The sequence below is a fragment of the Spodoptera frugiperda genome, chromosome 26 (genome assembly GCF_023101765.2).
Source record: "Spodoptera frugiperda isolate SF20-4 chromosome 26, AGI-APGP_CSIRO_Sfru_2.0, whole genome shotgun sequence".
NCBI lineage: Eukaryota > Metazoa > Arthropoda > Insecta > Lepidoptera > Noctuidae > Spodoptera > Spodoptera frugiperda.
This window is the reverse complement of record NC_064237.1, coordinates 11065251-11079233: the sequence shown is the minus strand read 5'-3', so window position 1 is coordinate 11079233 and position 13983 is coordinate 11065251. Positions and strand designations below refer to the sequence as shown.

At 37.3% G+C, this 13983-nt stretch overlaps 1 protein-coding gene across 2 annotated transcripts; it reads right to left on the bottom strand.

The window, feature by feature from the left end:
* Window positions 1-221: 221 nt before the first annotated feature.
* Window positions 222-13039, bottom strand: LOC118264718 (chorion transcription factor Cf2). Of its 2 annotated transcripts, none has more exons than XM_035577320.2 (9): window positions 12898-13039; window positions 12268-12580; window positions 11952-12161; window positions 11558-11704; window positions 10842-11062; window positions 10353-10527; window positions 9621-9717; window positions 6703-6896; window positions 222-4643 (listed from the first exon to the last, which is right to left on the bottom strand). In XM_035577320.2, the coding sequence occupies exons 2-9, from the start codon at window positions 12563-12565 to the stop codon at window positions 4504-4506; spliced, it is 1482 nt and encodes a 493-aa protein (XP_035433213.1). In that variant the 5' UTR covers window positions 12566-12580; window positions 12898-13039; the 3' UTR covers window positions 222-4503. The 2 variants fall into 2 exon arrangements, with proteins under 2 accessions (XP_035433213.1, XP_035433214.1); XM_035577321.2 differs by having other exon boundaries at window positions 10842-11047.
* Window positions 13040-13983: the final 944 nt, after the last annotated feature.

Below are 13983 nucleotides of genomic sequence, written 5' to 3'. Positions count from 1 at the left end.
AAGGTTTAATGCTTTACTCCAGCCCAAGGTCACTGCCATCCCTCGATCAGTAAATATGTCTTCACTGATGGTGTAAGACACGAAAATCATGTTATTTTTAGCTAAGTCTTCTTGAGTTTGACATTTTGCAAGATTTAGGCTACGACTGTCCTTTCTTGTACGGACTTATTAAAGACTGAGTTTTTTACTAAGTTTTGAATATTTAAATAAAACTGCGTAAATCAATTAAAATGTTTTTATTTAAGTTAAAATATGAAAGCACAAGTTCGGTAATGGGGAAGCTGGATATATTATCGTAGGTACTATTTATCATTACTTGTCAAAAATAGTTTAGGGGGCTAAGTTGCTTTATCATTTAACGTTGGCCCAACAAGAGAGTCGGAAATGGTGCATTTAACATACCAAATAGCCTGTAAATGTCCCACTGCTGGACTATAACTTTTCACATAGAGAACGTTTGTTTAAGGCAGATTGACGATTTTAAACTTATAATTGTCAAATATCGTTCACAAAATTCTAAGCTTCATTACTTTATTCATGAAGCAAGTACAAAGAGATGCCATAATTTTATTGTGTACTGTGATAATAAAACGCGGCCCTGCCCAAAGTAAAAAGGTGTAGATAGGTTATAAGCGCTCAGAAAGTGGCTCATATAAAATAATGTGGACAATTGGCAACGTTGCGTTGTAGTATGGGGTTATTTAATGGAAAACAGACAAAGGCTTGGTTTGTAACGACCTGCGCTGTAAAGTGTCATGCATTATGTTATCTAAAGGAAAATTCAGTTATGACATCCCTTTGTATTTACTTCATGGTTTTATCACATCTCTTTCGTTGGACAAACGCTAATAGTCATACCATAAGTTACAGACCCAAAGATCTATCCGTCTCTATCTTGGTACAAATGGTATAGTAATCTGTAAAATAAAAACAATCTTATTCTACTATTCTCATTGCTTATGTGATGTTAAGGCGCGTGTGGCTTTAGTACAATCTGCATACACGGTGACACAAACAGTACCCTTAGTATGAGTTTAGTTTAGGTCTATAGAAATCGAAACGAGAGCGCGTTCAGCGCGCTGATTGGCCAGCTCGAATAAACCAACCAATCAGAGCGCCGAACGGGCTTGATTACTACAGACGTAAAACTTTAAAGGTAAAGCATTCATACTAATGGTACAGCTATACAAAACCAATTTATTATAGTCTCGTATAGTATGACTTTTCCACACATTCAACGGTCAGTTTATACTGGTTTTACATAACTTGATCTGTACCCAAGTGTACAATACAGGAACATAAAACTCTTCACATATAATCATTACATAAAACATTACGCTTTTTGTACTTTTAAACCTTTTCAAAAGTTGCACGTGAGTATTGACTCAAAAAGATCTAAAACTGAATTTTAATTTTTCCTATAAAAATATGTTTTGTACGTTAATATGTGAACTGCTACCCGTAGGCACTAATCTATTCCTAATTTACAATTTATGAACAAACATTCTATTGTATATAACAGCTATGTTGCATAAACATTTACTTACATTAAATATATAGGATCACAAGTAAACCAAACGTCGAACGGACATAAAACTAACAACAATTAAATAGAAAACAAACCTCAAAGGTACGCGAACAACATTAATTTATATATAACACAATTTTCATATCGAACTTATATCACAGGAAAATATAATAATAATATTCGACGCATATTTACAAATAGCCAAATCTTACAGAGGGAATATTTTAAAATATAAGTAATTTAGTAACAAAATGTAACCATAAAACATAATAATGTGTTTCTTGCTACCATCATCGTGGCAGTGTTTATTTTATAAGTATTTACAATAATTACTATTATTGCTTATTTCCTCATTACATATTCCTGTGTTTTGTATTTTAATCTTTAGACATCACTTGCCGTACCGGCCATAACGTTATTTAAACAAAATTAGTAACAATTTAACAAAGGAACTAAAATAAAAGTAATTAAATACATATATTAAATAGCTTCTGTCAATGGCTTCATTCACTTTATTTACATATAGCCTATGTGTTTGTAATATCAGCTCCTGTTCCAAATTTTATCCCAATTCCTTCAGCCGTTTTGACGTGATTGACTAACAAACATACACACATAATTTCGCAATTATAATATTAGTAAGACCACTAGCTAACTAATATAATATTATTCATTAATTCTATACAATCTTGTAGACATTCCATCGCTTGCTAATGTTTTGATAACCAACTAAATTACCACATCATCTCAACAAAACTGTTGTATTTGCTAATAAACAGATCTACTTCATAATCGCGATCGCGTTCTCGCCCGATTGGTCGAGAGACCGCGAACGAGTTAATTTCAATCTTTGGGATTAAAAGTTACTGCTTATTTACATTATAAACAGCAAAATATGAATGTTATAGTACACTCACAGTTCACTAGCTGTCTGTTTACTAAATTTTCGCTATATTAGCTATATTTTTCTGACAAAAATCTTGTCAAATCGTGTTTGGAACGTCTACTAATATTTTATGTACATTACTGACTATATTGCACTACTGGTAACTCCCATCGCACGATATATCACATACTTAAGTACGACATTGCATATACACCCTGGCCTTACATATACTCGCTTTAACTACTCTCACTGAAATGTAGATCTACAAAATACGCAATTACAAACATTGAAAAATGTTCTACACAAAATATCTGATGTTCTATGCGATATTGCTTTAAAATTAATATTTATGCTTATTTGTAATATCTATGAATAGTTTGAATAAGTCACTTGGCGTTGGCATTATATTTTGCTATTTAGTCCAGTCATTTGGTAGATAAAAAGGGGGTTACCTGGAAAACTACCAAATGACTGGACTAATTAGGTAGCTACGTAAAATTGTTGTTGCACGTCTTATTTAGTTAAATAAATCGTTCTAAATACATACCTATACAATACATAATATGTATAGTGTTAGGTGAAGGTGAGTTGACTCTTACTGCCATGCTCAGAGACATTTAATGATAACTTAAACTATACCTTAATAACGATTTTGTACCGAAAACGATTGCTAAGGGTTGGGTTAAGTAACCATTAATAACTCTTTGTACGACAGTTAGTTTTCTTTGCCTGTACATAAACAGCAGCAGATCTATATTTTCTTACGTAGGTACATAACAAATAACTTTACTGACTGAATTCAAACTATTATAAGTAAATCTTTTGACTGCTACAATTCAAAAAATGGACTACAACTGAACAATGAACTAACAGCACTTTAAACTACACTGGCGCCATCTATTGAGCATACAATTATAAACATCGATTTTAATGAAGGCTACTGTTTTTTCCTCTCCAGTATCGAGAGGTCTGTTTGTCCAATAAATAATTAGCTGGTACCAAACCATTAGATATTCAATTAGTGATATATATCGACGGTTAAAAGGAAATAGGGTATAAGCGACATTTTGGTCAAAAATTAGTTTATTATGCTATCCTACGTAAAAGGACATGGCTAAACCAAAGTATGGACGTCGTAACCCGTACAAATAAATATGGTACCTAGCAATAAATAAAGCCGCATAATTAAAGATTGATATTTTGTAGTTAAGAAGGTCCAGAAACTTGGCATATCTGCGCAATCCTGAAAATAAAGTAGCGCTCCTACGTCAAACAACGTTACAAAAACTTCAAAATATAACATTGCTGTGAACTTTTACCAAGGCGTTTTGATGTAACTGAGCCGAAAGTTATTTATATATGAGGTAGATAGGTAAACAATTCTGCTTATACTAGATAATGAACACAAAGTAACCAAGGACAGACACAAAATATATAGTAAGATTGTGCAATCTTATACAAAATATATATTTTGTGTCGATCAAAACATTTACAATTATTTGGTTTCAGAAAAAAGTCATTATATTACCGTTATTAAAAATTGATGTTCGTTTAATTATTTCGATTTGATTTTCGGGGAAACTAATGTCCTAATAATAGCTTGCAGTACTTCCGTGTTGTCATGTCAAACCACAACAGAAAAAAATCAATTATGAAACTTATTTTTTGTTAATTTTTGTTCACCAAGTTATAAGAATTAGTTAAACACAAAATAATGCATAAGTGAATATTTAAATGATACGGGTTAGCGTGAAATTCGTATTCTTGTTATTATGCCTGGGTCAGTCATTTAGCCATCTCCTTTTCCGCTCTTTCTAATGCGCTTACTCTCATGGCTCTACGATGACATTTTTGGCGTTTATACCCTAGCAAAAAAACACATTTTCCTAGTATTCTTTCGACGACCGACGAGTTTAATATACCCTATTTCCTTTTAACCGTCGATATGTTGAGCAAAAAAATCGGTAGCCAATATAAAGAATGAAGTCACCTACCAACTCTACATATAACAGTGTTTCTGGGGTTAGTATCCGTCTTTGGTTGAGGCGATGAGTGAGAGGAGATCTGCGGTGTTCTTGTCGTCAGTCGGTCAGGAAGGATCCGGGGCGGGCGCGGGCACAGCGTGGGAGAGAGGGGGGGACGAGGATCCTTGCTGGGAGAGCTCCGCCTTCACGCGCCGAGCTATGTGGGACCGTGTGTGCTTGCGTAAGTGGTCCTTGCGGTAGAAACCTGTAAATTAAGGAGGTAAAGTTGTAATAACGTTATATAGTTCGCCTGGTAGCTATTTAATCTTTTGGGCTTCAACGTCCAGCATAACATAGAATTTATTTACTAATTTCTGCCAGCGGCCTCACCCGCTTTCCCGGGTGATAGTAAATGGCCTATGTATTCCAGACTTCATCTACTCTTGTTCCAAATTCCAGTTCAACTCTTTCAGCCGTTTTGATGTGAAGGAGTAACAAACAAACATGTATGCAAACTTCCGTATTTATAATATTAGTAGGATTATAATAAATGGTATTTTAGCTGATGACAATCCACTACTAGATTATGATCCTCTTCAACAAAAAAGAGTCTTCCGTTATCGGATTAGACACAGTTTAAAAAGTTCAGGTTTATTAGATAAGTCTGCTACCCGGTCTCTCAAATGTATAGTCTATAATCAGTCTTAGGGATTGTATGATGACGCTACATTTCATAGGGAGAGAATTAACTGAATTTTGATGAATGAATTTCAAGTAACTTAGCACGAGTTTAGGAAAAATCTATACATATAATAAAATCGTAGAAAAGTGCTGTCTGTACATTGAAAATAAAAATAAAAAAAATAGCAGGGGTTATTGTTATGTCGATGTCGAACCCAAAAATGTAATTAACTTTTTTTTTGTCTGTTTGTCTGTTTGTCTGTTCGTCTGTGCGCGCTAATCTCAGAAACGGCTGATCCGAGTTGGATGCGGTTTTCACGAATATATTGTGGGATGCTTAAATTTACATTTAGTGTTTGTTTCATGTCAATCGGTTCATAAATAAAAAAGTTATGTCAAATTAAAGAATCACGTCGAACATTCTATGCTTATACCATTAATCTCCGCAACTATTTGACGGATTTGGTTGAAATTTGGTACAGATATAGTTTAGAACCTTAGAAAGGACATAGATATATTTTTATTTCAAAAATCAAAAAATAAAAATAAGAAATAAATTATTTATAAATAATTCTATGTCGATCGTTACACGACTTCGGTTCATGTTATTGTTTTAATTCATCGAAAAAAGTAAATAAATAGTAAAAAGGTATGAAAAAAATAATATCAATATAATAAAACATTTAGTACAAAGAAAATGCTCTAACGGAGTATAGATAATTCTATGTCGACCGTTACACGACTTCGGTTCATGTTATTGTTTTAATTCATCGAAAAAAGTAAATAAATAGTAAAAAGGTATGAAAAAAATAATATCAATATAATTAAACTTTTAGTACAAAGAAAATGCCCGAACGGAGTATAAATAAATAATCCAAGTTGTCTTTATCCTCGATAGATGGCGTTGGGATCGAAATAGATCGCGCTATGGTTTCGTTACATTCATTTGGTTGGGTATCGGCCGAGCGCTTCGGTACTATCGTAGAAAAAGTGTATTATCAGTCGTATGATTATTTGTCTGTAGTGGTCCTGCTGTTTCGTATATTCTAAATTGGTTTCGTTGTATTTGTCAATTAATAAGTTTATTTGTTGGGTTTTCCTGGTTTTTTGGTTAAACTATTTAACGTAGGTTTAGTTTGATATCGATTATTAGTAGTTACTGTAGTTAGTTTTTTTAATAAAATTGTAAGTCTAATTTATAAATTAATTAGATTAGATTTAAGTCGTTTCTTTTAAATTAAATAAAATTAATTTGTAAATAAAATAAAATAAAATAAAATAAAATTATTTAGTTTAAGCTTGGTTATTATAGCATAGAGGATAGGTTGTAATATAGTTTCTTTTTTAATTGTTATAAATTCGTAATTCGTAGCTTTCTTTAGTTTTAAGTTAGTTTAAGTCCGTTTTTAAACTATTTTTTCAATGCCCTAAGTGAGTATACATCTATTAAATTCAAACGCAGAGCTCATTATGTTGATTTTTGAAGAGTTCCCTGGAATATCTTCCACATCTCATTTTTGAAGAGATCCCGCGAGATCGGGAACTATGTGGTTAAAACCAAAAATTTGCCGGAAGTCACTATTCCACGCGAACGAAGTCGCGGGCAAAAGCTAGTATAAAATAAACTGTCTTTACCAACATACCTTTCCCGCATTCATTACAGACGTGCCTCTTCTCGCCGGAGTGTATGACGAAGTGCAGCGTGAGCTGTTCCTTCCTCTTGAAGGCCTTCAGGCAGACGGAGCAGACGTGCGGCCGGTCCGGGTTGTGCGACTGCTTGTGTCGCGTCAGGTGGTCCTTGCGCTTCAACGCCGCGTTGCAAATGTCGCAGATAAACCTGGAATGTTTAGTTTTCTCTTTTAGTTACTAATTAAGGAAAACTCCTTACCAACGAACCAAACCAAACGGTTTGGTTGGATAAAATGTTACAAGTTGTTTACTACACTAACAATACAATAGATTTTTAGTGTATATTCCGCTTATAGTGTATTTTACTGTCGAAGTAGCCAGTTTACAACTATTTAAATTGAATATTTTAGCGAAATGGCAAAGTCAAAGTCAAAGCATTTATTTCAATTAATCCTAAATAAGGCACTTTTGAAACGTCAAATTGTCCGTCAGTCTGTCTGTCAGTGAAGCTAGGCGCTCGTTCCAAAGTGTAGCTTCGAATGGAGAAGAACGAGCAAGAAACTCCATCGTTACTCTTTTAAAAAGAAGTTTTTTACAATTTCTCTGATACACTATTTATCTATTGTATATATATGTAGGAACAATGTAACTACAACTGCAACAACTTGACTGCATTGGAATAAATTAATACTTTAAGTTAACGTGTAACTAGTGATCGTATTTGAGCATTGTCTAGTGTGAGCCAGTGTCCAGTGGAGCCGGACCAACATGCTGCCACACATTTTTATCCTCAATATAATCTGACAGTTTATAATATGCCTGTTTACACAGTTCACGCTTTATACAAGATTTAATTTTTTTCTCGTTCATATTCAGTATGGTAGTTGGTAGTTTATTATAACATTTAACACAAAAACCCAAGAAGGATGTCTGCACTTTGGACAATCGGAATTGCGGTATAGCCAACTTATTTTTACCTCTCGTATTAAAATTGTGTCTGTCGCTTCTTTTTTCAAACAATTATTGATTTTTTCTTACGTACATAATATTTTCGTAAATGAATTGAGAAGGCACTGTAAGAATATTTATAGTTTTAAAAAGTTCTCTCAAAGATTCACGACGGGGCAAGTTATATATTGCTCGAATAGCTCGCTTTTGCAAAATAAAAATTGATTCTACATCCGCGGCCCGACCCCACAGCAAAATGCCGTAAGACATTATGCTGTGGAAATAGCTAAAATAAACAAGCCTTGCTGTATTTACATCCGTTAGCTGCCTAATTTGTCTGACTGCATAAGCAGCGGAGCTTAGTCTCCCCGAAAGTGCTTTTATGTGGGGCCCCCATTGTAATCTGTCATCTAGTGTGATACCCAAAAATATAGTCTCCTTAACAAATTCCAACTTTTGTCCGTTCAAAGCAATATAACATTCGTTATTTTGTACGTTTGGCAAGCAAAATTTAATACATTTGGTTTTTTTCTCATTAAGCGCCAAGTTATTAATAGTAAACCAATTATAGACTTGAAGAATGGAGCTGTTTACGTCGTCAAAATTATTCATACGTCGACCTATCTTAAAAATCAATGATGTATCATCTGCAAACAGCACCATTTTTGGTTCATTTTCGAATATGAGTGGCAAATCGTTAATGTAGACTAAAAAAAGAAAAGGACCCAATATTGAACCCTGAGGAACGCCCATTTTTATCTCAGACCCTTGTGAATTAACCCCGTTTGTATGAACTTTCAGCTGCCTATCCTCTAAATATGATTTCAATAGACGGAGCGCAGTGTTTCTAATCCCGTAATGATTTAATTTCAGCAAAAGTGTCTCATGATCAACGCAATCAAATGCTTTTGAGAGGTCGCAAAAAACACCTATGGCATCCTGTGCTTCCTCCCAGGCACCAAATATTTCTTTCATTAAAGTAACACCGGCGTCAGTTGTACAACGACCTTTAGTGAAACCATATTGCTGATGGTGGAAGATAGAGTTTTTATTAAAATGATGAAGCATCTGAGACAATATCAACTTTTCAAACACCTTGCTGAGGACTGGCAGAATAGATACAGGCCTATAATTATTAGGTTCTGTGGTTTCACCGCTTTTAAATAGTGGGATAACTTTGCTATATTTCATAAGGTCAGGGAAAACCCCGTCATCTATACTTTTATTAAAAATCATAGCCAGATAGGGCGCTATAGTATGAATAATTGTTTTACAGACTTTCACCGATAGTCCCCAAAGATCCTCAGTTGATTTTATCTTAATTTCTTTAAAAACTTTAACGATCTCTAGAGGATTCGTATATTGAAAACTGAAATCATCTTGACATGTTTTTACATTTTTTTTAAGCAAACTAGTTGAGAGTGCGGCTGAAGAATTTAAATCTCTAGTTATTTTAATAGGAATATTAGTAAAAAAAAATTCAAATTCCTGCGCTACATCATATTTTGAGGAAATTATAGTTTTATGAATTACATCTCTTACAAATAATTTCATTTGTTGTGTGTGACAACAAAATACTTTGCTTATTTATCCGTAAGGCAAGAAGAGCCAGTGGATACAGGTAGCGGTTTATCGTTCTACGTGAAGGATTAAGGAGGAGGCCTTTGTTTAGCAGTGGACGTCTCTCGGCTGATGTTGATGATAAAACTAGGCAAGTGCCTTGTGTGCCAGGTTACAGAGAGACGCCGCGACACGCGCCTAGCTAACTGCATATAGAGAGGTAGCGATGCCAAAAGAAATTTAAGACGCATATGAAGTCCTTGCCTACAGCGGTCTTTTTTATATTTGACGGGTCGACGTTTGGCCGCTATCTCGCCTGGTGGTAAGTAATAATGCGGCCTACGATACAGCACGTCTGCTCATTTCTCTAGGTTTAATCCGCCCCTAAGCCAACTACTTACTATTCATTATACAGTTTCCATACCTCCTCTCCATGGTATGTCCCACCAGATGCTGTTCCAGTAAGTCTCGCTCCGGGTACGCCATGTGGCACTCCGGACAGCAGTATAGGGTGCTGCCATCTGTAATGAAAGATTCGTGTTTAAGCTTTGTTTTCGATAAAACTGTTGGTATTACTGTGTCGTGGGCTGGTGGGTAAAAACAAGAAACATGTTCCCCAACCGCTGCGACAACTGTGCAATCACTCATAGAAGTGCCTATAAATGTGTTTTCTCTATGTGTTTCTCATAATATAAAACAAAGTCGCTTTTTCTGTACCTATGTCCCTTTGTATGCTTAAATCTTTAAAACTACGCAACGGATTTTGATGCGGCTTTTTAATTGATAGGGTGATTTAAGAGGAAGGTTTATATGTACAATTCATGCATAATATATCACTATTGGAATGTATAGGCATACGAGGTGTTGCACTAGACTGGTTTACCTACAAACCGCAAGCAAAAGGTAAAAGTAGGTGAATATTCAAGTGAATTGCTTCCCATTAGCTTTGGTATCCCACAGGGTAGTATACTAGGTCCAACTTTATTTATATTTGTTTGGTTGTTTGTGCGGCATTCACACTGAAATTACTAAACGGATTTTGATGAAATCTTGTATACCGACAGGGTATATAAGCTGACTTGGGTGATAGGATATATTTTTGTCTCACAGGAACGCGGGCTAGTTAATAAAATAAATAAATATAATGTCCACTCACCTAAAGCAGTAGTGAGTCGTATCTCTCCGGGCTTCGGCCGCGGTTTCTTCTCCTTCATGGATTTCTTTTTCTTCTTCTTTTTCGAGACAACCACGGTGTTGGTATTTTGGTTGACGGTCTGGTTCACTATTGTTGAAGTTTGAACCACGACGCTGTTCACCGCGTTCGCTGGCATCTAGAATATTAGGAAATCTTAGTTAGGTATTGTAATTTTATAGAACATCTAGAAACATGTTAAAATTACTACGTTGATGGATTTACACCCGTATAGCGAACGTGGTTTTGAGTATGATTCCCGGGTGAGTAAATTAATATTACATTGTTCGATTTTAATTTTTTCCATAGTACGCATTTGGAATCCTCAGTGCATAACAATAGTTGTCATCTCCCATTACGTAGGTCTCTTTACATAACTGGTGATAAATTAGTGTTACTTTTCATAAAATACATATTATTATTAAAGAAGTGAAAAATAAATGTTACACTCACCGCAGTTATAGTAGGCATAGCATTCAACGCGTTAGCATTGACAGTGGTCACTATAGTTGGCTGTTCCTCTCTCTTGCTTTCCACCACGTTGGCTGGAGTGGAGTACTTGAGGAGGTGGTGCAGGGGCAGCGGGAGGGCGGAGAGGTAGTCCGCCACTCCCCCGCCCAGCGTCTGCCAGGTGGAACTGTCTGTGACGTCTCCGATGCCTGACGCACAGGATACTAGTGAATGATAGAGATGGTGTGAACATGATTATGGTGTGGAGTAAGTACATTCTTATTATATAAATTAATAAAAATCCAAAAGTTTTATAGGTATGGATGTCTTAGGTTTAGTTAGCCAAGTCACCTATTATGGTATGCAGGTAAGAAATTAAAAATTGATTCAGTATAGAAACATCATATGAATAAACTTGGTAGGTTGCTTTTACTAAACAAAGAACAAAAAATGTTGATTAAGAAAAATTGGTGTAGGTAAGTACTTTAAGCAATTGAAATTGAGAAATATAAAGCGTGATGTTAGGTAAATTCGAATTCCAAATCAATAATCAGTAAACAAACAACAATAAGATATTAGTTATAACTGAACAAGACTATCCGATCTATATACTGTGCAGAGTTCAACGCTCAATGCTGCAGATAATTCAATTCAATTCGAAATAATAATTTGATTAGCATCAATCAATGCACTTGCAGCGTAAAGTGGTTTGAACTCACTGATGAACTCGGTGGGGGCGGTGGCGGCGGCGCGGTCATTCCTGCCTTCCTGCTTGATGGCGCGAGCCAGCGCTGCCGCCTCCTTCGGCTCGTGCAGCACCACCAGCAGCTGCTGCGTGCCCTGCTGCAGGGGAGTTGCCTGCGCCACTGGGAATAGACAGGTAATGATAGGACTTTATTTGTATATCAGTGTAATTAAATGTGAATAGCTAGGCACCTTAGTTTTTTTTTCAAATCTCACTAAAACAAATGAGATCTTAAATACATATAAACGAATTTGAAAACAAATGATATACTGTTAAGAATGCTTGAACAGTATGTAAATTGAAACAGGGGTCAATTAAATATTACCAACAAGTATTGATTGCATATGGTGGTATGAGTTTACACTCACCATTGATTCCTTGGTGTTGTTGCATCATGGTGGCCATAATGTCGTGGTGCAGCTCCTCCCGGTACTCCCGCTTCTCCGGCCGCTGCTCCGCCTTCAGCTGCTGGTGCACCGTCTCCGCCTGCACGTAGCTGGCCTGCCCTCCATACGCGATGTTGCCCAAGTTCACCGACGAGGAAGCCGATATCGTTTGGTATTTCACGCCCGTGTTCACTGCGAGTCACAAACACGGCGCGTTAACAGGTGTTAGAGTAACAGGTTACTACGCGGACACGCGACGCTTAGATCGGTGGCTCTTGATAATGTTGCAAACATTCACCTGTGTGTATGGGCGCGAGCCCGGCCAGCGCCACCGCGCCGGGCTGCGCGCTGCTGACCACCACCACGCTCTCCGCCTGCCGGAACTTGACCCCATCCACCGCCACGGTCCCGGTGCCTGGCGCCACTGCGAACTGCACGGCCCCGCCACCAGTGCCCGTGGCCTGGTACCGCGTCTCCTGCAGCACCCCGCCCGAGCTGCTGCCACTGTTTTCATATCCGAACTTTGCGGCGAACTGGTGGATCGTGGGAATCGCCGCCGCCGTCGGTATGTGGCCAGTGAACGGAGCAAAATTCATCGCAGTTTAGTGAATCTGAAATCGTGGCGGACATGGTAGTTGGACGTATTGGGTTACGTCGAGGTATTATTGCAAGGGCGCACGCGAGATATTAAAAAGTGCAATCGTCCTGTCGAGCAGGTGGAGCTCCGTGCGAACCACAACAAAGTGATTCAAAGGGTGCGGCCCCTAGTAGGGCGCTCACTCAACCCCCGCCATTCTGCCTCACCCCAGTCATTTCTAACGCTTTATTTTTACCGGCCCGCCGTCTCACACCATCGGACTTCAAACACGCACTGACACGCCGCATCACGAGAAGACACAAACGAATGAAAAGATAATGCAATAGTTACCTGTCTTGTGTCCAGAAAGTAGGTTTTCATGGCGTTTTAATTGTTCGTCGTTGATGAAATAAGTAAGTGGAGTATGTACGGGGTGCGCGGACATGTTGCGCGGCGCGGCGGCCGGGCGGGGCGGCTGCGCGGCGTCACACCGGCAGCGCCGCGGATGGGGACGGGGGCCTCGCCTGCTCGCTCGCTCGCTGCTACTCGGAGGAGTTACCCCATGAGTTTCAAGATCGTGGCAAGTTCAGGGTCAATGTGCCTAATTTACATTTTGATTTCCAGCTGTCACTTACGGAAGGGTGAACGGGTCTGCAAAAACCCCTTATTAGTGTTATTTGGGTAAGTAGACTTTGTTTATAAATAAGGTCGGCGATTAGGTATTGTGTTTATTAGCTGTAGCGGAGGGTGCCTAATTTATTGTTTTTGTTGTTGATGTTAGACCGACCGGCCAAAATACTTTGGTAGAACCTATCCAGCATATCAATCGTGGGTGTAAATCACGCACCTATTTTATTATTATCCACCCAGTCAGCAGAATTTCAACAAAAAATATTGCCGAATATTACTTTTTTTAAATCTTACATTTAGGTATTATAAATAATGAAAACTACATAGATACTATCTTTACGAATGTGTGAGGGCGCCACTGATACGGTATTGAGATGTACGCAGCGTCCATATTTCATAATGGCTGGACGCTATCAATCAATGCAAGGGGCCCTAAGTGCATATAAATTGAACTTTACAATTGCAATCTGGAAGTAAGATATTCGCTGTCGTGATTAATGGGAGGAATAGCTCACTTTATTGTGTTGTGGGGTATTGAAAGGATATCAAAGGTAATGTAGAGTGTTTATTATTTTACATGTGCTGTGATTTATGAGCCCGGGCCGCCGCGCGCTGTTTGCTACCTACGCCGAGACCGCCGTAACAGAAATCAAAGGTGACCTTTGATTAGAGGTAACTGATATTTTCTACTATTCATTACAATAATATATATTATTATTAACTAGTGCGAACTAATAATGTTTATAATATGCAAAATAATTGCGCATCATAAACAGAAAACAAATATAGGAAATTATTTCATCAAAT

Coding starts and splice junctions, on each gene's coding strand:
- LOC118264718 (XM_035577320.2), bottom strand. CDS start 12,565: ATGAATTTTGCTCCGTTCACTGGCCACATACCGACGGCGGCGGCGATT. Junction 10,528..10,841: donor CTATGCCTACTATAACTGCG/GTGAGTGTAACA, acceptor CTAATATTCTAG/ATGCCAGCGAACGCGGTGAA. Junction 4,644..6,702: donor CTGTAATGAATGCGGGAAAG/GTATGTTGGTAA, acceptor CTTAATTTACAG/GTTTCTACCGCAAGGACCAC.